Genomic DNA, 23,976 nt, shown 5'->3' on the forward strand with positions numbered 1-23,976 from the left:
AAACAAGAAGAAATTACTTACAATAATATATAGGGTCTGGCACTAAGAAAGCTTCTTTTTTATTACAAAGTCATAAGCATGTAATTCTTTATCATAACAATATCACAGTGGAACACACCATATGCCATTTCATGTGAAATTTTGAAATTGCTGTCCATCTCATGTAAGGCATTCATATACTGTACCAAGCACACTCAAGCAAGCCTTACTTCTGCTGGCCCTGTATGTCATTTGAGAAGAAATTATTCTAAAGACATCAATGTTGCCACAGAAGTAGAGAAACACTTATGAGAATATCTGATCAAGGTTGGAAAAACTTTTTGATTTGAGGAAAAAGGACAAAGGAAAATCTGTATATATAATAGACAATGCAGAAAGCTTAATAAAATGGTGGCTTAAACTGTATAGAGAAGTTGAAACAAACAAAGGAAATTCCAGGACAGAAATGAAATGAGCAAGTTCAAAACCCAAAATCTGTATAAGAATCAGAGTTTCTGGTTTTGAATCTTAGGGCAAAGAAGGTAAGTATAATTTTTGGCCTCAGGTGATTGTCCCTTGTGTACCTGCCACCACAAAGAATCTTTTGAGAGCTCTTTTTATGTCCTTGTTCCTGAGACTGTAGATGAAGGGGTTCAGCATAGGTGTGACCACACTGTATAATACTGAGGCAATTGCACTTGATTGTGAGTTGTGGGTAACAGCGGAGCTGAGATACACCCCTAGGCTTGTACCATAAAATAAAGAGACAACTGAGAGATGAGACGCACAGGTGGAAAATGCCTTATACTTCCCCTGAGCTGATGGGATTGCCTTTATGGAGGACACAATCTTAGAGTAAGAGTAAAGGATCCCAGCCAGGGGACCACCACCTAGTAGCATAGTTACAAAATAAATCACAATGTTATTAAGAAATGTGTCAGAACAGGCAAGGTGGGTCACCTGATTGAGTTCACAGAAAAAGTGGGGGATTTCCAAGCCTGGGCAGAAAGACAGCCTCAACACCATCAAGCATTGTAACAGGGTATTCATGGCACTTATGATCCAGGACACCAGAAGCAGCAGTCCACAGAGCCGGGGGTTCATGATGACCATATAGTGCAGGGGGTGGCAGATGGCCACAAAGCGGTCATAGGCCATCACAGTCAGGAGGATATCATCCAACACTCCAAAGAGTAAGGAAAAACAAGTCTGAGTGATGCATCCTGCATAGGTGATGGCTTTGTTCTGTGTCTGGATGTTCACTAGCATCTTTGGGACGGTGGTAGAGGTGAAACAGATGTCTACCAAGGACAGGTTGGAGAGAAAAAAGTACATGGGGGTGTGTAGGTGGGAGTCTGAGCTGACCGCCAGGATGATGAGCAGGTTTCCCAACACAGTGACCAGGTACATGGAGAGGAACAGCCCAAATAGGATGGGCTGCAGTTCTGGTGCCTCTGATAGTCCCACGAGAAGAAATTCTGACACTCTTGTAAGGTTCCCTGCTGCCATGAGGTGGAGGTGACTTTCAGGAAAGAGAAAAAGAACATGAGTAATTTTTACAAAAAGCAGTATTACTCATATAGATGTAATGTTACAGTTTATATGTTGTAGTTAAAATATTAATTTCAGTATTTTGGGTTGGATCCCTTCCCTCTATGATTTTTCTGTGTTCACCAGAGCATGAATTTTTGTCCCAATCTGTTTTTCCCCCTAAGGTGTTAGCCTAAATACATTATTAAGGAGAAATTATTCAAGTTTTTCAAGAATACAAATTGAGTGCTGACTGTGTTTTCTGCACTGTCTAAGCTGTGAGTAGATGGTGCTGAAGAACACAAGTCTCTATAAGGCAATATTGGGGAAAGAATATAGAAGCAAAAAAAAAAAGAAATAAATATAACATTACACATGGTGACAAATTCTATGAAGAAAACAAAAGCATGTCTAAAGGGAAAGTATCCAGGCTGCTCTATTTTTCATGGGTTTTTAGGCAAGACCTGCCAACAAGTGACATTTGTGCACTCAGTTCAAGAGAGAAAGGGAAGGAGATCGAGGCTGTATGAGCAAGTATGTACCTAGCAGTAGGGATGGCTTGTACCAAGGCCTTAGGGAGGAGCCAAAGGGGTTTAGCAATTTGCTCAATGGTGATATCAGAGTATATAATGGGCCTTGGTTATGATTTTATCTGGTTTCTTCCAGTCAGTGGGTCTCAACTGGTAATGACTTTACACCTAGCGATGCCTGAAGGGAAACCACTACACACCTACAATTCATGTTCACACAAAAAAATACCCCTGTATTTATAATCCATCCCCAAATATAAATTGTACAAGGTAACAAAATCTAGTTTAGACCAGCACTTCTTCAGTTTCAAACGCATATGGTGTACCCAGAATTCTAATTCAAATTCAGAATCTGACTCAGCAGATCTTTCAGTCTCAGAGAAGCTATGTATGTGACAAGTGCCCAGGGGGTGTTGATGCTGCAAGTCCTGTCTGTGGACTGCTCTCTGAGAAGAAAGGCTGTGGTTCTGTGTTACACTCAATTACAAGTTGTTTCAGTTCCTGTGATTCAAACATTGTCTTTGTGTAGAGTTTTGTGGGAAGAGTGTAATCACTCACTCCAGAGGCTATGATTAAATCTGTGTATCCTTTATATAAGGGCCCTTGAGTGACACATAATCATAGTATTCTGACAATTTGTAGTAGGCAGAGTTCTGACTCCTGTAAGATATTTAAATCTGAATCCCCAGTATGTTTGAATATGATGTTTTTTATATCAACTGAAGGAATAGGGTAGCAGAAGGAACAGGGCTGCAATCAGCTGACTTGAAGGTAGAAGATGAGTAGGATCATACAGGGGGGCAAAGTCAGCACAGTACTCATCTAGATGCAGAGAGGGAGACCAGGAGAAAATGTGACACTGCTGGCTTTGACGAAGGTGGGAGGTCCCTGTGCCAAGGAATGTAGGTGGTCAGAACACAAACTGGAATTAAGGAGAAGACAGCTTTCCCCTGTCTCTCTTAGGTTCTCCCTGAGCCTCTAGAATGGACCCAGCTTTGCAGACACCTTGAGATTAGCCAGAGAGACTCATGCCAGGCTCTGACAGCTAGAACTGTACACCCATATCTGTGCTCACTGAGAATGACTGGTGTGGGAGTGCTTCCCAGCAGTCTCGGCAGTCTAATAGAGTCAGTCATCCAGTGACATGTGATGGAGGGGCTGAGTTTAAGTGTCTGCATTTGTTAGCTTCCTTGGGTAGGCATTTTACTCTGAAAATCCAAAGGGAATAGAACAGAAATTTAAAGATATTTGGAGATTTCCACCTCGTTAGCTGGAACAGTGAAGTCATCATGGCATAAATATAAACGTGAACTAGGATATCTTGGTGTCATTAAGATTTAAGGTACAATGTATGTCCTTAATTTTTTCATTCCTGAATTTTCAAAACTATTCTTTCTCAGTGTACAATTTCCAAAACCATTGTTTCTCAGCATGCTACTTTGGCTAGAATAGGGTGAGTCCTCAATTTATATTCCCAAGAGCATGACAGAATTTCTCATTCAATGCATAGAAAAATGTGCACTGCATGGAAAGGCTGAGTGTGGGATAGGAACTTCTACTAATTGTTTAAATAGAGACATAAAAGGACACAAAATCCTAAAATATATTAGCCTCACCAGTAATGAAGTAGAACTACTTAGGATTCCATTTAGACTTATTAAATATTTTCTCATGTGAATATGCAGCATGAGAGAAGATACTGCAATGTCTGTCTCCTTAACTGCTACTGCAAGATGCTTTCTACTTTTACTGGCTGGATCTTCCAATGAATAGAAAACATGCTGAAATGAACCGCATCTTGAAATTTTAGGACAAATGCTCTCAATTCACTGCACTGCTCTCCACACCCAATGTTTCATTTCCTTCTCCCCGAACAGGAAGATCACTCACAAGTGTTTTCATTTTCCTGTAGCCATTTCATGCATCTCATTCATTGTACAGAATTATCTGACTGGACTCCCAGGCCCATTACTTGGCCTTGGAGAGAACATTCAAACAGACACATCCTTGTTAACATATTAAGTAAATTAAGGATAAATTAGTTCCTTAACCAAGAATACAAACAGAGATATCTGGTCTCAGGACTGGGATGATTAGGGTCCTAGTGACTCAGTGAAAGTTCTCAGGTTCCATTCTCTCTGACCCTTTCCTAATATACCTACCAGGCTCTCAGACTCCCCTGGATGGGTTTTCTGAAAGAAAGGTTTCCGTGTGTAAGTGAGAATTGCTCCCTGTAGGGCTGATGATGGAGGCTGAAGCTCTGTCCCACACAAGACAGTAGGAAGGAGTGAAGCATCAGTTCTTGAGCAAGACTTAGGAATCAGCAGCAACAACCATGTCCTGTCCACCACCATTGTACAAGCTCAGGAACTGCATGGGGAGATGTTCACAATTCTCTGTATATTGGCTCATCAGACACATGTCCCTCGTGTTATCCCTACATCTAAGTACATGATTTCCCCCAGGGCCTCTTTAATTAACAGGAAGAAAATTTTTCCTAATGATTCTCAGATCTCAAAAGACCATGGTAGGAGCCAGGTAGATTTAGGTTTTACGATTCCTTGTCTTGGGTCTCATCTGCTTCCCAGAGGTCTCAACTCCTAGTACTTCTTTCCAACACTGAGTGAACATTTTCTCCAAAGTCTGAGACTATGAAACCCATCAGAACCAGGTAGTCCCTTTGGTACCCAAAAACTTATTTGTGGTAGCAACACGGCCCTGATGTCTCCAGAGCATTGCTATCCCCTCTTCAATTAGGGGAGAACTGTGTTCCTTTGATATGCAATCCTGGCTACCACACTGCCTGATTTCCTGATGCGTTTGTCAAAATAAATAGAATTTCTTAATAATATCACAAGTTATGAGCTGTCATTTAGTGTTTCATTATAAAATATGTGTTAATTTTGAAAGATACCCTTTGATAGTTTTATGCTATATAATCTGAACTTAGTACCTTATAGACTTTTCTGATATAATTCTTGAAAAGTCCATTCTATTAGGTATTACTATCATGAACTGCATTTTCTTTTCCAGAAATGGGGCTGGAAGGTCTTTACTGATTCGCTCAAAGCTATGAACTTAGTGAGGGATGGACCTTGATTGAAATCTGCCAGGTTGCTTCCAGTTTTCAAACTCTGGGCCTGTGGTTCTCCTGAGATGATTTTGCCCTTGAAACCTGTGGAAAGAGGCTACTAACCACCTGCAGTATTCATCACAACTGGTTATTCCATCACTATTGTCAGTGTGAGGAGTTGTCAAAGTCTAGTCTAGACCAGCACTTCTTCCACTTCAAGGTGCATATGAGTCACCCAGGATTACTGTTCAGATGCAGGTCCTGGTGGGCCCAGGGGTTCTTTGAATCAAATTTGTTCCCAGGCCGTGTTGATGCTGCAGGAGCTGGTCTCTGGACTACAGTTTGAGTAGTATGGTTGGGTCTATGTTAGAGTCAGGTACTTTTAGGTCTTCAGAACCAAAAATTATTTGCATGTAACTTTGAATGGATATTGTATATTCAGTCACTCCAGAAGCTGTCATAAATTCGTTGTTCAATTATTTTATATAAGGATTCATGAATGACATATGATAGGCTTCTGAAAAGTACCTAATTTGATTTGTTTGCATAAGGGCTCTTGTGTGACACTATGGAAATTATTAGTGAAGAAAAATTTGCAGTAAGAAAAAGAAGAGCTTCTAAAGATAATTACATCATAATTCCCATAAACTTGTGTTATGTTACTTTTCAATGCAAGACAGAATTAAAGTGGCAGATGGAATAGTGTGACTAATCAGCTAATTTTAAGATAAAATGCCATGATTATGTAGGTGGGACTGATGTACGCACCATGGTCCTAACATTGGAACAAGATGGAAGAATAGTTGAAACCAGAGGGAAACTGAAGGATGCTACATGGCTGGCTTTGAAGATGGAGAAAGGGCCTAGTGGCAGGAGAAACTAGGGCAGGAAAGGAAACAGGATCCTCCATGAAGCATCCAGAAGGAGCCTAGCTCTGCAGATATCTTGCTTTCAACCCATTGACTCATCAGACTTCAGACTCCCCAGATCTATAGGTATATTAACTTGTTTCTTTTAAACCTTAGTGTGGTAATTTGTTACATCAGCAATAGCACTGTTATGCAGACACTTATTCAATTATTCTTAGGGGAAAGTGATTTTAAGGACCTCAATCCATTTACTTGCACCCCTTGGGTGAGGACCTTTTCTGTTGAAACACCCAATCAGTAGAAGAAACAAATCTAAAGTCAATTTGGAGATTCTTCCCCATTAGCAGGTACAGATATCCCTACAGTATAAAAGAAAATGTGGTTCTGACTTTGAAGTCTTTGGACATTGAGAGAGGAAAATAATTAAAGACAACTGCCCTGGCCATGAGGCTTAGTTAGTTGGAGCATCATTCTGTGTATCAAAAGGTTATGGGTTGGATTCCTGGTAAGGGCACTTGCATGGATTTGGGGGTTTGATCCTCCATTGGGGCATGTGTGGGTGGCAATGGATCAATCTTTCTCATTTGAGTCTCTCTCTCTTTCTCTACCCCTCTCTCTTGAATCAATGGAAACATGTCCTGAGGTGAGGATAAAAAAATTATAGACAACCATACTGCTTAAAATCTTTGTGTGTAAGTTTGTGCACTTTTAAATCTTCCTTTTAATTCAACCTGTCACAATTTTCTTTCCTGTCCTCTTCAGTTTTCTCTGAAATTTTCTTTCAACATTGAAGATGGGAAAGGAGTTCATTTATGTACATTTATGCAATTAAATGCTTATTTATTAAATCACTATAATTATACATATAAATATTATACAGACACATATACATATACACATAAACAAACTACTGGCCCATAAGAGAGTCCTGACTCAACAAAGCATTTCCACACATTTCTTCTTTTCTGCACTACATTCATTAGATTTATTATTATTGCACATTACCATCAGAAATAAGAAAATGGGCTCAGGGAGATTCAATTTTTCAGAAATATGTAACAATGAATTTAAAACCTTTGTACATACATATCTTTGAATTACGTAAACATGGACACATGTAATATGCATTCTTAATTTTGTAAGGCCCCTTTAATTAAGCAAACTGTACATTTTAAATATGAGCAAGAAAAAAACCTAGTGATGCATGGCTCTGGGTAAGATGTAGAGCACAGGTAGCTGAGCCACACTTTAACGGGGTGGGAGAAATGTCACTGGGTAGGGAGCAATGTGTCTTAAATGGATATTAAAAAGTAGCATTAAGTTAAGGTAAATCACATATTTTTGTAAACTAAAAGATTAGCTTACATATATAAATAGAGTAAACTGACATAAATTGGTTCAAGACAGGGTGCAGGTCAGCCTTACATGACTTCATGGATGAGCTATAGACACTCAGTGCAGAGACTCACTGCTGATGCAGACCCAGGAAATTCAGGGCAGAGATCAGAACAACTCCCATCACATAAACCCATTTGAGAAAAAAAAGGTGTTATAATCATATAGCATTTAGGACAAGTTGTTAGACAGCATTAGCTAATTGGTACAATAATCCAGGCACACAAAACCGAGGGCAATTATTAATAACTTTCCGTTTCTCAATTTTTGGTATATGTGCTGAGATTTTGAGACAGCATTTGTGATCATTCAGTTATTGNGAATATTAATTGACTGTAGAGAGTTGGGTTTATTTCTGGGCTCTCTGTTATATTCCATTGGTCTACGTGCCTGTTTTTGTGCCAGTACCAGGCTGTTTTGATTACAGTGGCCTTGTAAATACAGTTTGATATCAGGTATTGTGATCCCTCTTACTTTGTTCTTCTTTCTCAAAATTGTGGCTGCTATTCGGGGTCTTTTCTGGTTCCATATAAATGTTTGAAGTGTTTGTTCTATGTCTGTGAAATATGCCATTGGCACTTTAATTGATATTGCATTGAATCTGTAAATTGCTTTGGGTAGTATGGACATTTTGATGATGTTAATTCTTCCAATCCATGAACACGGTATATGTTTCCATTTATTTGTGTCTTCCTTGATTTCTTTCTTCAGTGCTGTGTAGTTTTCTGCATACAGGTCTTTTACCTCCTTGGTTAGGTTTATTCCCAGATATTTTATTTTTGTTTTTGCTCTATCAAATGGGATTTTTTTCCTGATTTCTGCTTCTGCTGCTTCATTGTTGGTATACAGAAATGCCTTTGATTTCTGGATATTGACTTTGTATCCCGCTGTTTCGCCAAATTCATTTATTATTTCCAGCAGTTTTTTGGTAGAGGCTATAGGGTTTTCCATGTACACTATCATGTCATCTGCAAACAATGCCAGTTTTGTTTCCTCCTTTCCGATTTGGATGCCTTTTATTTCCTTTTCTTGTCTGATCACTGTGGCTAGAATTTCTAATACTATATTGAATTGAAGTGGTGAAAGTGGACAACCTTGTCTGGTTCCTGATCTTAGTGGAAAAGTTTTTAGTTTTTGTCTATTGAGTATGATGTTGGCTATAGGCTTTCATATATGGCCTTTATTATGTTGACGAATGCTCCCTCTATTCTCATTTTTCTGAGTACCTTTATAATAAATGGGTGTTGTACCTTATCAAAAGCTTTTTCTGCATCTATTGATGTGATTATCTGTTTTTTTGTCTTTCCTTTTGTTTATGTGGTGTATTACATTTAGTGATTTGGATATATTGAACCTTTCTTGCATCCCTGGGATGAATTCCACTTGTTCGTGGTGTATGATCTTTTTGATGTATTGTTGCATGCAATTTGCCAATATTTTTTGAGGATTTTAGCATCTATATTCATCAGTGATATTGGCCTGAAGTTTTCTTTCTTTGTTGTGTCTCTATTAGGTTTTGGAATTAGGATGATGCTCGCTTCATAAAAAGAGTTGGGGGGTTTCCCATCATTTTGGATTTTTTGGAATAGTCTGTGAAGAATAGGGGTTAGCTCTTCCTTAAAAGCTTTGTAGAATTCTCCTGTGAAAGCATCTGGGCCAGGGCTTTTGTGTGATGGGAGTTTTTTCATTACTGCTTCAATTTCATCTGCTCTTATTGGCCTGTTCACGTTTTGTACTTATTTTTCATTGAGTTTTGGAAGATTATATTTTTTTTAGAAATTTGTCCATTTTACCTAGATTTTCAAATTTCTTGGCATACAGTTCCGCATAGTAATTTCTTACAATCCCTTCTATTTCTGTGGTATCAGTTGTAATCTCTCCTCTTTCATTTCTGATTGTGTTTCTTTCAGTCCTCTCTTTTCTTTTCTTGATGAGTGTACTTAAAGTTTTGTCTATTTTGTTTATCTTTTCAAAAAACCAGCTCCTGGATTCATTGATCCTTAGAATTGTGCTTTTAATCTCTATGTCATTTAATTCTACTCTGATCTTGGTTATTTCTTTCCTTCTACTTGCTCTGGGCTGTCTTTGTTGTTGTTCCTCGAGTTCTTGCAGGAATTGGTTAGCTTGTTTGTTTGAAATGTTTCTATCTTCTTTACGTGAGCCTGTATTGCTATGAACTTCCCTCTCAGGACTGCCTTCACTGTGTCCCATAAGTTTGGGGTTGTTGTGAGTTTATTTTCATTTGTTTTCAGAAACTTTTTTATTTCTTCCCTAATTTCAATCTTGACCCATTCGTTGTTTAATAGCCTACCATTCAATCTCCATGCTTTTGGGTGTTTTGGGTTATTTCCTGTGGGGTTGGTTTCTAACTTCAGTCCCTTGTGATCAGACTAGATGCTTGGTATGATTTCTATTTTCCTGAAGTTGTTGAGACTTGTTTTGTGTCTTATCATGTGATTTATCTTTGAAAATGTTTCATGTGCACTTGAAAAGAATGTGTATTTAGCTTCTTTGGGATGGATCGCTCTATATAGATCAGTTAGGTCCATTTCTTCTAGAGTGTCGTTTAATGCTGCTATATCTTTGTTGATATTTTGTTTGGAAGATCTGTCCATTTTTGACAGTGGGGTGTTAAAATCCTCTACTATAATTGTGTTGCTGTCAATATCTTTCTTGAGGTCCTCTAGGACTTTCTATATATATATGGATGCTCCTGTGTTGGGTGCACATATGTATTTATGATGTTAATGTCTTCTTGGTGGATTCTTCCCTTGAATATTATGAAGTGACCTTCTGGGTCTCTCTTTATAGCCTTTTTTTGAAGTCTATTTTGTCTGATATGAGGATTCCTACCCTGGCTTTTTTTTCTTGTCCATTTGCTTGGAGAATTTGTTTCCATCCTTTCACTTTCAGTCTGTGATGGTCTTTTGACCTCAGGTGGGTCTCTTGCAGGCATCATATGTGTGGATCATGCTTTCCTAACCATTTAGCTATTCTATGTATCTTAATTGGTGCATTTAATCCATTTACATTTAAGGTTATTATTGAAAGGTATTTAGTTATTGCCATTTATGTACCTGTGTTCCTCTCTGTCTCTCTCTTTTCCTTCCTTTCCTTAAAGCATCCCTTTTAGTAATTCTTGTAGAGCTGGTTTGGTGGAGGTGTATTCTTTTAGACTTCTTTTGTGTTGGAAGCTCTTTTTTTGACCTTCTATCTTGATTGAGAGCCTTGCTGGATAAAGTAGCCTTGGTTGTAGGCCTCTGTTTCTCATTAGTTGGAATATTTCCTGCCATTCTTTTCTTGCATGGAATGTTTCCGTTGAGAAGTCATTAGCCAACCTTATTGGGACCCCCTTGTATGTTACTACCTTTTTCTCCCTTGGTGCCTTTAGGATTCTCTCTTTGTCTTGGAGTTTTGCCATTTTAATGATGATGTGTCTTGCAGTAGGCCTTTTTGTGTTCCACCTGCCTGGGACTCTCTGCGGTTCCTGCATTCGTGTGACTTTCTCTCTCCTCATCTTAGGAAAATTTTCTGTTATTACTCTTTCAAGTAGGTTTTCTATCCCTTGTTGTTCTTCTTCCCCTTCTGGTATTCCTATTATTCGGATAGTATTACGTTTCATATTATCATGCATTTCTCTTAGACTTTCCTCATTTTTTCTGATTCTCTTTTCCATTACCTTGTCTGTCTGGGAAATTCTTTCCATCCTGTCTTCGAGGTTGCTTATGCGATCTTTTGCCTCATCAATCCTACTCTTCATACCTTCTATTGTGTTCTTCAGTTCAGAAATTGTATTTTTCATTTTCTCTTGGCCTTTGCCGATGGTTTCTATTTCCTTTTTCATGTTGGTATAGTTTGGGGATAGTTCATTGTAGCTCCCCTGTAGTTTCTGGTAGCTCGTTGTAAGCTCTTTGAATTTCCTGATAACCAGTGCTTTGAATTCAATATCTGATAGTTCACTTGCCTCTATTTTATCTAACATTCTTTCTGAGACTTCCTCCTTTTCTTTCATTTGGGGATTATTTCTTTGTCCTCCCATTGTTTGTGATGCTCTTCTTGTTGGCCTCAGCTTCTTAGATTGATCTCTTCTCATATCCTGAGTGTATGGTGTGAACTTTAGTGGTAGGATACATGTGAAATTCAGTGGTGCAGTCTCCTGTAGGTATCTTGGTCTTTTCTGCTCCCACTACTCCTCTGGTCGGTGTATAGCTAGTCAAACTTTTTCTTCTGGTCTCACTAGCTGTAGCAGCCTGAGGGCCTTTTATTGTGGCTCTTCTCACGCCTTGGTACGCTCAACTGGTCTCGCCAGTACCCCCCCAAAATCCAGACTGGCACTGCTGTCCCGCGCCCTACTGAGAGCGGATTTTCTCCCAGGCTTTCCAGCTCTGGTCTGGCATGAGGGCACGTGCTCCCAAGCCAGTCTTTCCTGTTCTCGTAGGCTTGAGTGCGGACCTTTCCCTGTGTTGTCGCTGAACACACAGGGCAACTCACAATTCTCCCAAACCAACAGCAACAGCCTGACTCCCTGTGTTTCCGTGCCTGCGCCAGCTGCGTAGGGATGGAGCTGTCGACTGGTTGTCTTCCAGGGGCCCAGCCAGCAGCCTGAGACTCCCTGAGACTGTTCGCCAGCCGATGCAGGTCCCACAGGGATCACCTGGGCGACTCTCAATTCCCCAAGACGAGGGTCGTCGCACACCCCACCCCTCTGGGAAAGCACTGGTGGTTCCCCAAGTAGAGGACCTGTGCGGGCCCCTTGAGGGCCAGGAAGGAGAGGGTGACCGGCGGTTGTTTGAGCTGGAGGCCGGCTGGGGGGGGGGGGGCGGCCCGGGAGGCACGGGGACCTGCAGCCTCTCAACCCGAAGGCCACGGCTTGACTCCCAGTGCCTCCCAGTTTCCGCTGGCTGAGCAGGGACGGCGTTGGTCTGCGCTGGGAGAGCAGGGATGGAGCTGGTCTGTGCCAGGTGAGTAGGGATGGAGCTCACAACTGACTCACTTCTAGAGGCCCTGCCAGCAGCCCGAGACTCCCCCAGACTGTTCGAGGGTTGGCACAGGCCCCGTGAAGCAGGGAATGCTCTGGCAACTCTCAGTTCTCCCAAGCCAGCAACCTGCCTCCACGGGTTATCAGAGCTTTCTGGTTTGCTTCTGAATGCTCACTCCTCTCTCTGCCACTACTGGAAGACCGATCTCTTATGGTGTTGTCCAGTCTGCGCCGTGCCAGATGGGGGTGGTGCGGTGACCAGTTCTCTCCCAGAGATGGTGTTGCCCACCCTTAGCTCTCAGAGACCGGGGTGGCTGGCCAGGGCCCCGGAGCAGCCTGGCGGAGGGCCTGCCGCCGCCTCTGCGCTGCCCTCTTGTACCTTGTTGATCCTCGGTCATCTCCTCTCCTCAACCTCTGGTCATTGAGTGTCCGCTACACTCTCTGGCGTCCTGCCTTCTTATATGCTGGGTCCCTGTTGGGCATCTGCTGTGCTCCTCCACAGATCAGACAGGTCCTTCTCCGGTGCGTGGAGAGAAGTGAAATCCTTTGTCCTACTCCGCTGCCATCTTCCTACCTAGTTTGTGCACTTTTAAATCTTCCTTTTAATTCAATACCACAATTTTCTTTCCTATCCCCTTCAGTTTTCTCTGAAATTTCCTTTCAACATCGAAGATGGGAAAGGAGTTCATTTATGTACATTTATGCAATTAAATGTTTATTAATTAAATCACTATATTTATACATATAAATGTTATACAGACACATATACATATACACACAAACACACTACTAACCCATAAGAGAGTCCTGACTCAACAAAGTATTTCCACACATTTCATATTTTCTGCACTACATTCATTAGATTTATTATTATCCCACATTACCATCAGAAATAAGAAAATGGGGCTGACAGGGTCCAGAGAGGAGAGGGGAGAGAATCATAGGGGAAAAGGGGAGGGACTCACATGAATAAGTATAAAGGACACATGGACAATAATTAAGGTGGGGGGCGGAATTGGGAGGGAGGTGGGGAGCACTGAGGGGGGTAGGGCAGGGAATATAAAACAGAAAACTGTACTTCAACAAGAATTAAATTTTAAAAAAAGACAAAAAAGATAAAAAATAACAATGAATTTAAAACCTTTGTACATACATATCTTTGAATTACATAAACATGGACACATGTAATATGCATTCTTAATTTTGTAAGGCCCCTTTAATTAAGCAAACTGTACATTTTAAATATGAGCAAGAAAAAAACCTAGTGATTCATGGCTCTGGGTAAGATGTAGAGCACAGGTAGCTGAGCCACACTTTAACGGGGTGGGAGAAATGTCACTGGGTAGGGAGCAATGTGTCTTAAATGGATATTAAAAAGTAGCATTAAGTTAAGGTAAATCACATATTTTTGTAAACTAAAAGATTAGCTTACATATATAAATAGAGTAAACTGACATAAATTGGTTCAAGACAGGGTGCAGGTCAGCCTTACATGACTTCATGGATGAGCTATAGACACTCAGTGCAGAGACTCACTGCTGATGCAGACCCAGGAAATTCAGGGCAGAGATCAGAACAACTCCCATCACATAAACCTTTGAGAAAAAAGGTGTTATAATCATATAGCATTTAGGACAAGTTGTTAGACATCATTAGCTAATTGGTACAATAATCCAGGCACACAAAACTGAGGGCAATTATTAATAACTTTCCATTTCATAATTTTTGGTATATGTGCTGAGATTTCGAGACAGCATTTGTGATCATTCAATTATTGGAGTTTATTTTGGATACCTGGATTCACAAGTGAGTCTATTTTGGTTCCTTCCAGGTAACATGGATTGATTCTATTTAGGTTCCTTCCAGAGAACGCGAATAGGTTGGAAGGATTTGCATGTTTAGCATAAAACTGGTGACCCTGCAACAAGGCCTGGGAAGCAATTCAAGCCCTCTTGTGCATCACCCTCTGGTCATGGAGAAGGAAGAGATTCTAGGGCATGAGGAAATATGAATAAATGATATTGATGTAGTTCATATGCTGTCTATTTCATAATTAGGCCAAATTTTAGAAAAGTGGAGATATTTTGTTTAGAGTTACAGGGGAATTATATTTGTACACAGAATTATAATTTTGAAGAACAAACAGGAAAATAATTGAGTAGTAAAATTTAAAATATACTAACCATCCTTTACCTCAATGAAAACAGGCTGTTGCACATAGAATCCATTTTCTATACAACTGGAGTGGATTACAGCATGAAAAATTATTTTGCAGAGTAATCAAATAAGTAATACTTTCCCACCTTTAAGTTGAATTTTGACTGAAGCTCATATTAGGTCAATCTGTTTGAAAAATTTGTCTTTCCACGTGGACCCTGTGTGGAGTATTTGGTAATCAATGTTTGCCCAGGACAATGGCAAGCATTGAGGATACTGAACTGAATGAGAATAGAATCAGGCATCCAGTTAAATATATGCAGGCAGTGAAATACAAATGCCATATGATCTCACCTATAAGTGGAACCTAATCAACAAAACAAACAAGCAAGCAAAATATAACCAGAGACACTGAAATTAAGAACAACCTGACAGTAACCAGAGGGTTGGTGGGAGGGGATAATTGAGGGAAGGAAAGGAGGGAGAGGGGAAGGGTTTTCAGGAACAATATAAAGGACACATGGACAGAAACAAGGAGGGTAGAAGCAGGGGAGAGAGTGGTGATGGCTGGGATGTGGAGGGAGTGGTGGGCGGTAAATGCAGGCAACAGTACTTGAACAACAATAAAATAATTTCAAAAATAAAAGAACAAACTGACAGTAACTAGAGGGGAGGTGGGAGGAGGATAATGGGGAAAGATAGGGGAGGGTCATCAAGGAACATATATAAGTGACCCATGACAAAGCCAAAGTGGGGAAGAATTGGAGGTGGGAGGTGGGGGTAGGTGGGGTGGGAGAAAGGGATGGAGGGCAAATGGAGACAACTCTACTTGAACAACAATAAAAAAATAAAATCATTAAAAAATCTATTTGATCAGAGAAAACAATCTGCAGAATGTGAAAACCCACGTTAGCAGGAAGAATAGTTAAGGGAGTGAAGTAGACTAGAAGGCCAGACCAAAGTGGAAACTGTATGTCACATTTCCCTGTGAAAACGTCACATGAACCGATTTAGTTAACAAGTGGAGTTTATTTCATGTGGGTAATACAACTCATGAATATTCTTTCAGTAACACAAAAGAAAATTCTTGAGATCCCATGTACCATTTGAGAAGAAATTATTCTTAGGAAGTCCATATGACCCCAGGAAATAAATGGAAATTTCCAAATATTTTTTTCTGAAACTTGGGAAAAGCTTCGTGAAAGTGAGATAATGGACAAAGAGAAAAAGTCTGTATATTAGAGCAGAAAGCATGATAAACTCAAGTACTTCCATTTTTAGAGAAGTTGAATTTAGATAAGTGGATATTCTAGTAAATAAGTGAAAGAGGCACATTAAACTTTCTGAGCCCACTGATGTCCCTCACCACAGCCTAGGAGCACGGCCTCCTCCATCTTGTACTTGGCTCTGAAGTCTTCAGCAGTAAGATGAGCATTGTAAATCTGCAGAATGATATGAGCATTGTCCACAGAAGCTGCAAAGACCTGAGCCATCGGGTCCTTGATGGTCTTGAAATGATGTCCCCAGTCTCTGAATTGGGGCCCCTTTTTCTCTAGGTGTTTCCAGAATATTCTTTTCCATCTCCAGTTATCAGTCTCCAAGCTTCTCACTGTGTCCAGGTAGAAGGCCAGGTGGTTGTACAGACATTGCCTAGCTACTTTCTGGCTCTGGATGCCCTCTATGCCTGCCAGATGCCTGGTCATCCCTGCAGCCAGGACCTCCAGATTCATAGCTGACCCACACACTGTTGGTGTGGGAGATGGAGATCTGGGAACCTGAGTCTCCAGAGCCTGAAGAGATGCTGTTTGAGCTGCTGGCTGGTCGGGCTGGTGGCTGTGCAACTGAGGAAACCCAGGGTCTGGTAGTTTGTGGAGAATCTGGAACAGGCTCTGAAGCTCAAGTTGTTCAGGGACAAAGGCCAAAAGCCAAAGTCCCGATTACAATATTTCTTTAAAAAATTTATTTATTAATTTAGATGTAAAGAGGAAGAAGGAAAGAGAGAGAGAGAGAGAACAAAAGGAAGGGGTGGTGAGACAGAGAGAGAAATACTGATCTGGTTTTCCACTTTTTGATGCATTCATTTGATGCTTCCTGTATGTGCCCTGAATAGAGAAATACAAGACAACCTGAAAACAATTAATTAAATGGCAATGACTACATTCTTATTAACAATTACTTTGAATGGAAATAGATTAAATGTTCCAATGATAAGACGAATGCATAAAAAGGCATGATACATATATATTCTTCTATATATTCTTCTATAAGTATATTTTAAATATAAGAATAGAAGAATATATATATATATATATATTCTTTAGAATATTACTTAGCCCCCAAAAGTATGTGATCTTGCCATTGTGACAACATGGATGGACTTAGTGGGTATAAAGCTAAGGGGAATAAGTCAGACCAAGAACAACAGTTAGATTAACAACTGAAGGAGATAGCCAGGGACAGCAGATCCCTGGAAGTATCAAAGAGGATGGTTAAGGTCAATTGGCGTCAACTTCTGACATCACCAGAGGCAGACCCAGAAAGAAAAAAACTGGTAAATGTAAGAGGCTACAGAGTTGAAAGCCACTGTGGTCTTCTCCATGATTTGCGATATTTTCTTACCTGCATAGCTTTTTCACATTCATTTCTTGTCCAGCAAGTTTGTACATATTGTCACTAGAGTTTATACTATCATGTATTTCAGTTGACATATTTTGCCCCTCCCTCTTCTTAGCCCATTTTCCCTCCCCCCTTCCTTGCATTATTTACATTTCAAATTTTGTTTTCTCTCTTCCTACAACTTGTTTTCATTCTGCACTCTTACTATTTCTCCCCCATCCAGACACACAAAACCAATTTTTTTTTGCCAAGGGTCATCTCACCTCCTTTTTACCTTCTCTTAAAATATTCACATTCTTTCTCCACCTTTGACAATCTTTGCTAGTTGGCTGTGAGTAGGGTAGTTGTTGTTGCATTATTTATTCAATTTTATCTCTAGAGCCTTACTAATTCTGTGTCTCAAATATGAAATCTTACTGGTCCCTTCTACTTCTTGTTTTTCCTCTTACATTTTAATTTTGCTGTCTTACAATTAGCCTGTTATGTTTTTTGTTTATTTTGGTTTATTTTCTATTTCTTTTCCATTCTGACCTTTTCTTTTTCTTTCTTCTTCTGTTTTTCTTTTTTTCTGTTTCCTTACATCGCAAATTTTAATTTTCCCTTCTCTTAGCCCCGTTTTTCTTCCTCACTGTTAGTATTCCCTCTCCCTATATCATTTCCAAATGACTTCTCATTCCTCTAAACATCTCTTAGACATTACTTTGTTTCTTCTTCCTCCTCATTTTTACTTTTTCCCCATCTTATAGATGGTATCATATACCATCAATATTAATTTTACGTTGTTGTTGATAATACTGTGGTGGATATTTCTCTCCAATTTGGCTCCTAAATTTTTATTAATTATTTATTTTTCCTTCCTTTTTTCTCTTTCTCACTTTATTTTATTTCATATTATTTTAATTTCTGTTTAAGCCAAATACCATATGTTTCCCTTCTCTACTTCATTCCACATTCTTCATTCCCTATTTTTATTCATGATGTAAATTTGCCTTCTCTGTTTCTTTTGCTCCAACTCCCAACTCTTATTGGTGCTCCTCCCTCTACTCTCTCAAAATCATTTGTCTTTCAGTAGGTCATTTCATATCTGCTCTCCTTTCTTATATAGTCTTAAATTCTTTACACCATTATTAATACTGGTTCATTTATGGTTGATAGTGGGATTGTGGAAGATAGTTACTTTTGTGGTTGTTGGTTTCTTTCCTGGGCTTTGTGGTTTTATTCTGGCAATAGCTGCACAACATCACAGAAGACATGGTCAGTTGAGTGACCCTCAAGCAACCAGCTAAAGGGAAGGATCCACCAAAGAAAGATACAACAGCAATCAATCCAATTAGATCCAGAGAACCAGCATAAAGGGCATTCCATGAGCCCCAAGTTCAGGTGACCAAGGAGACTGCACCACTGAATCTCACAGGCCTCCTACCATAGATGTTCACACAAGTGAAAATAGATCAATTTAAGAAACAGAAGCAAACAAGAAGAGTCTCATCAAAAGTGGGAAGACAAGAAACAACCCCAAGGAAAAAAAGAATCCTCAAAAAGAATGCTAAATGAAACAGAGGCTACTTAATTATCAGATATTAAGTTTAAAACAATGGTTATAAGAAAGCTCAGTTCAAATTACCAAAAACTACAGGAAAACTATAAGGAACTTACTGGAAACTACATCAGCAGAAAAAAAGGACATAGAAACAATCAACAAGGATCAAGAAGATGAAGAATACAATTTCTGAATTGAGGAACACAGTAGAAGGGATCAAAAGCGTACTAGATGAAGCAGATGATCAAATCAATGAGCTGGAGAACAAGGGGAAAAAAACTTCCAAAAACAGGAATAAAAAAGAAAAAGACTCAAAAAGAACAAAGATGATTAAGGGAACTGCAGGACAACATGAAAACAAATAATATCTGTATAATAGTGATAGCAAAAGGAGAAGAGACTCAAGGAATAAAAAAGTTGTTTGAAAAATTAATGATGGAAAACTTCCCCAACTTGACAGCACAAGCCACATAAGTCCAGGAAGCAGAGAGGGTCCCAGTCAAGAGGAACCCAAGGAAGCCCACCCCAAGACACATCATAAATACAATGGCACAATTCAAAGAAAAAGACAGAATCTTAAAGGCAGCAAGGGAGAAATAGGAAGTAATATACAAGGCAGTAAATACACAAACCTTGTAATATACAAGGTTTTAACACCCTGATTAGACTAGCAGCTGTCTTCTCAAGAGAAACATTACAAGCCAAAAGACACTGGCAAGAATACTCCAACTAATAAAAGCAAAGGCCTGCAACCAAGACTACTCTATTCAGCAAGGCTCTCAATTAAAATGGAAGGCCAACTAAGAAGATTCCCATACAAAAGCAGGCTAAGGGATTACACCTCCATCACACCAGCATTGCAGGATATGTTAAAAGAGACTGCTTTAAGAAGAGGAAGAAAAAAAGTGAAAGAGGAAGAAAGATACAAAGGGATAAAATGGCAATGGAAGAGTACCTGTCAATAATAATCTTAAATATAAATGGATTAAATGCATGAATCAGAAGACATATGGTAGCTCAACGAATAAGAAAACATAACCCACAAATATGCTTTATACAAAAGGGCCACCTCAGGACAAAAGACCTACACGGACTGAAAGGGAAGGGCTGGAAAAAAATATGCCAAGAAAATGGACAAGAAAAAACAGTCAGGGTAGCAATACTTATATGTGACAAGATAGACTTCAAAGCAAAAGCCATAAACAGAGTCGGAGAAGGACATTTTGTAATACTCAAGGGAAGAATCCATCAAGGAGTTATAAATATTATCAATATATATGCACCCACCATAGAAGCACCAAAATATATCAGGGAATTCTTGGAGGACTTCCAGAAAGATATAGACAGCAACACAATTATAGTAGGGGGTTTTTAACATCCCACTCTCAACAGTGGATAGCTCTTCTAAATAAAATATCAACAAAGATATTGTCGAACTGAATGACACATTAGATCAAATGGACCTAACTGGTATATATAGAACCTTTTATTCCAAAGAAGCAAAACACACATTCCTTTCAAATGCACATGGAATATTTTCAAAGGTAGACCACTTCATAGGACACAAAACAAGCTTCAAAAACTCAAGAAAACTGAAATCATATCAAGTATTTTCTCAGAACACCAGTACTTAAAACTACAAACCAACCTCAAGGAAAAAATTCAAACGCAAAACTTATGAGGATGAAGATGGCAGTGAGGTAGGAGGGAGAAGATTTCACTCCCTCCTACACCCAGGAGAAAAACCTAGCCAATCTACAGAGGAACAGAGGAAACAGCCAACAGTGCCCCAACATATATAAAAATAAGAGACCAAAAATTGTAGTGGACACTAAAAATCAGACAGTAAGGAGAGTGCTTGAGAACAATAAGGTCCCAGGGACCAGTGCAGGGGCCAGTGCAGCTGCAGCCCCACTATGGCACCCTCTTAGTCTGCCACAGCATCCTTGGAAGAGAGCCAAATCAACTGCTCCCTTCTCAGCCAAACAAGGTTTCAGTAGCACCCGGAGAGACCTAGTTGCTTGAAGTCGCAGGGAGGGGAATAAGGACTAAATGGCAAACACACAGGGGCTGTGAGCACCCACGGAATCTGTGGATGCTTGTTGAAGAGTTGAGAGTTGCACAGTGGTGGGCCCTGGGCCCAATAGTTCCAAGTCTGGCTAGAAAATTGGGCTGTCCTAGAGACTAGGCCACTGTACAGAGTGGTAGGCTTGAGTAGGAGGAATTTCTCAAAAAGTAAAAGTGAAAAGAGAGACACTGCTTGGGGAATTCTCCTGCAGCGGCCACTCTGGCCTCTTTCCCACCCAGCTGGGCAGTGATCTTGAGGTTGTGCAGAAGGCCCTGTGCACCCCCACAGCACTAGAAAGGGTGCAAGCCCAAACCCATGGGTCCTAGACAGCCTGGCCAAGTGCATGCTTGCCCCCCCTTCCCAACCCAGCTCAGAGTGATAACCCCTGGGAAAGTATGCTCTGAGGAAGGACTGGATCCCACACCCAAGGTGTGGGGAGAGGTGACAGGCTAGCTCTGGGCAGAGTGCACTGAGTGCAGATCAGGAAGGGAGAAAAGCCATACCAATCGCCCCTCAGCCTGCTGCAGCCAGCAAGATCAGAAAAACCGATTTGTGCTTGAACAATAATTAAATAAAAATAGAAAATAAATATACTAATATAAAAAAATGAATATGATGCTAACTGTCAAAAAAAGAAAAAAAAGAAAAACCGATTTGGTCAGTTTGAAACCAACAAGAGGCTTTTTAAAAATTAATTTTTAATATTTTATTATTTTTTATATTTCAGTTCCTTTTTCCTCTATTTTGTTCTTTCTTGTTTTATTCCTTCTTTCTTTCTTCCCAATTTTATCTTTTCTTCCTTCCTTCTTCTGCTTTAAAAAAAAAAATACCACCCTGGCTGGCGTAGCTCAGTGGATTGAGCGCGGGCCTGCGAACCAGACAATCGTGGTTCGATTCCCAGTCAGGGCACATGCCTGGGTTGCAGGCCGGTTCCTTGCAGGATAACTACCAGCATGGGAGGCACAAAAGGCAACCATACATCGATGTTTCTCTCCCTCTCTCCTTCCCCTCTAAAAATAAATAAATAAAATAAAAAAAATACCTACGAGTGTGACAAAAAAACCTGGAATTGTGAAATGACCAGAGTTAGACCCAAAGAGGGAGCATCCAACAGCTGAGACAGTGAGACAAATTTCACATTGCTATTACAGAGAACCTGCAAGTTAGTGCATATTTATATTATTATTTTTATTATTCTTACATCTTTTATTTTAATAGTAGTTTTGTATTTCTCTTCTTTGTGTATAATCTTCTTTGCTTCGCTGGTTATATTGTATCATTTGACAGGTTTTCTGGGTTCTCTCTTTCATAGTGTATTGCTAATTTACTGTCCCTGACTTCACTTGTGTTCCACTAGCATATTATTCAAAGTCCTATACTGCCTATTCTTGTTATCCAGATCACATAGACTCTATCATATAATTGTTGCTGTAATATTATTGTAAATAACAGCTGTTCCATACAATTGTAAATACTTCACAACACCCTTCCCAGATCTTAGCCCACTTCACGGTTTCCTGAATTCTATTACTGTAGCGGGTAACTCTATTCTCTCACACACTACACCTATTTACTATCCTTTACTCTTACCTTACCTCAGAATCTGACCTCCCATAACCTCACTGCTTTCTAGATCCAACTCACAATCCTTCCCTCCCCAACAAGAGTCTTATCTTCTTTCCATCCTTTCTACAAAGTGGCTAGTTGAATGGAAGATCATGGATAACACTATACATAGCCAAAAAATCACCTGTTTCTTCTCTACCAGCTGCTACTGTAAATATCATAGAATATTCTTTTGCTGTATTAAATCATTTTGCCTCACCCTCCAAATGATTACAAAAAAAGAGTAGGTGGAAGATGTGAACACAAGGATACCCGCTAGAAGTGGAAACCCAACAACAAAGAAACCACTAACAGAGAACAACAGAAGAAGATTAAGGAGAAAGTGGAAACCCACAAACCTCAACCCAGGATCCATCTGGAAATACAACTAAATAGTGGAGAAACTACCCAGAACAAATAACTGACAAGAGCGAGAGGGAATCCTCAAAACCTTGTACGCACAGAAGAGCCAGCTTCAACACAACTTGCCCACACCAGCACAGCAAAATACAAGAGGTGGAAGACAGAGTGACCCTCAGTTAACCAGGTAGTGGGAAAGAACCACCAAAGAAATACCCCAAAACAATAAAAACCAAAGACAAATACAGAGCCAACATAAATGACAGCCCAAGACCTGTGAACTTGGGAGATCAAAAAACTGCCCCACTGAATCTCACAGGTTTTCTACAATAGAAGTCCACACCATATACCCAGGGAGCCAGAACAGATGAATTAAGAAGCTGTGGCTAACAGAAAGAGTGTCACAAACAACGGGAAGATGAAGAAGCAACCCCCAAATGAAAGAAAATGAGGAAGCCTTAAAAATGCTAAATGAAATAAAGGTAAGTCAACTATCAGATACTGAGTTCAAAGCAATGGTTATCAGGAAGCTCAGTGAGCTCATAATGAATGACCAAAAACTATAGGGAGACTACAATGAACTCACTGCAAACTATATCAACATGAAAAAGGAAATAGAAATTATCAACCAGGGCCAAGAGGAAATGCAGAATACAATTTATGAACTGAAGAACACAGTGGAAGGAATCAAAAGCAGGATTGATGAAGCAGAAGATTGGATCAGTGAGCTGGAGGACAAAGTAGAAAAAAACACCCAGAAAGAGCAAGGAAAGGAAAAGAAGCTCAGAAAGAATGAGAGAAATTAAGAGAAATGGAAGACAATATGAAACGTAATAATATCCGAATAATAGGAATACTGAAAGGAGAAGAAGAAGAGCAAGGGATAGAAAACCTATTTGAAAAAGTAATGATGGAAAACTTCCCTAATTTGATGAGAGAAATAGTCACACAAATCCAGGAAACACAGAGAGTCCCAATCAAGAGGAACCCAAAGAGGCCCACTTCAAGACACATCATCATTAAAATGGCAAAATTCCAAGAGAAAGAGAGAATCTTAAAGGCAGCAAGGGAGAAAAAGGAAGTAACATACAAGGGAGCCCGAATAAGGTTAGCTTTTGACTTCTCAATGGAAATGCTCCAAGCAAGAAGAGAATGGCAAGAAATATTCCATGTAATGAGAACCAGAGACCTGCAACCAAGGCTACTTTACCCAGCAAGGGTAGCAATCAAGATAGAAGGCCAAATAAAGAGCTTCCAAGACAAAGGAAGTCTAAAA

At 39.8% G+C, this 23,976-nt stretch overlaps 1 protein-coding gene across 1 annotated transcript; it reads right to left on the reverse strand.

Moving 5' to 3' along the window:
- Window positions 1-540: 540 nt before the first annotated feature.
- On the reverse strand, window positions 541-1,389 carry LOC118994304 (olfactory receptor 7A10-like). The gene is made up of 2 exons (XM_037056946.1): window positions 1,035-1,389; window positions 541-749 (listed from the first exon to the last, which is right to left on the reverse strand). Exons 1-2 carry the CDS (start codon window positions 1,387-1,389, stop codon window positions 541-543), a joined length of 564 nt encoding a protein of 187 aa, XP_036912841.1.
- Between the last annotated feature and the right edge of the window lie 22,587 nt (window positions 1,390-23,976).

Source organism: Sturnira hondurensis, unplaced genomic scaffold (assembly GCF_014824575.4).
Source record: "Sturnira hondurensis isolate 20B ecotype Veracruz unplaced genomic scaffold, ASM1482457v3 Scaffold0000880, whole genome shotgun sequence".
NCBI classification, from domain to species: domain Eukaryota; kingdom Metazoa; phylum Chordata; class Mammalia; order Chiroptera; family Phyllostomidae; genus Sturnira; species Sturnira hondurensis.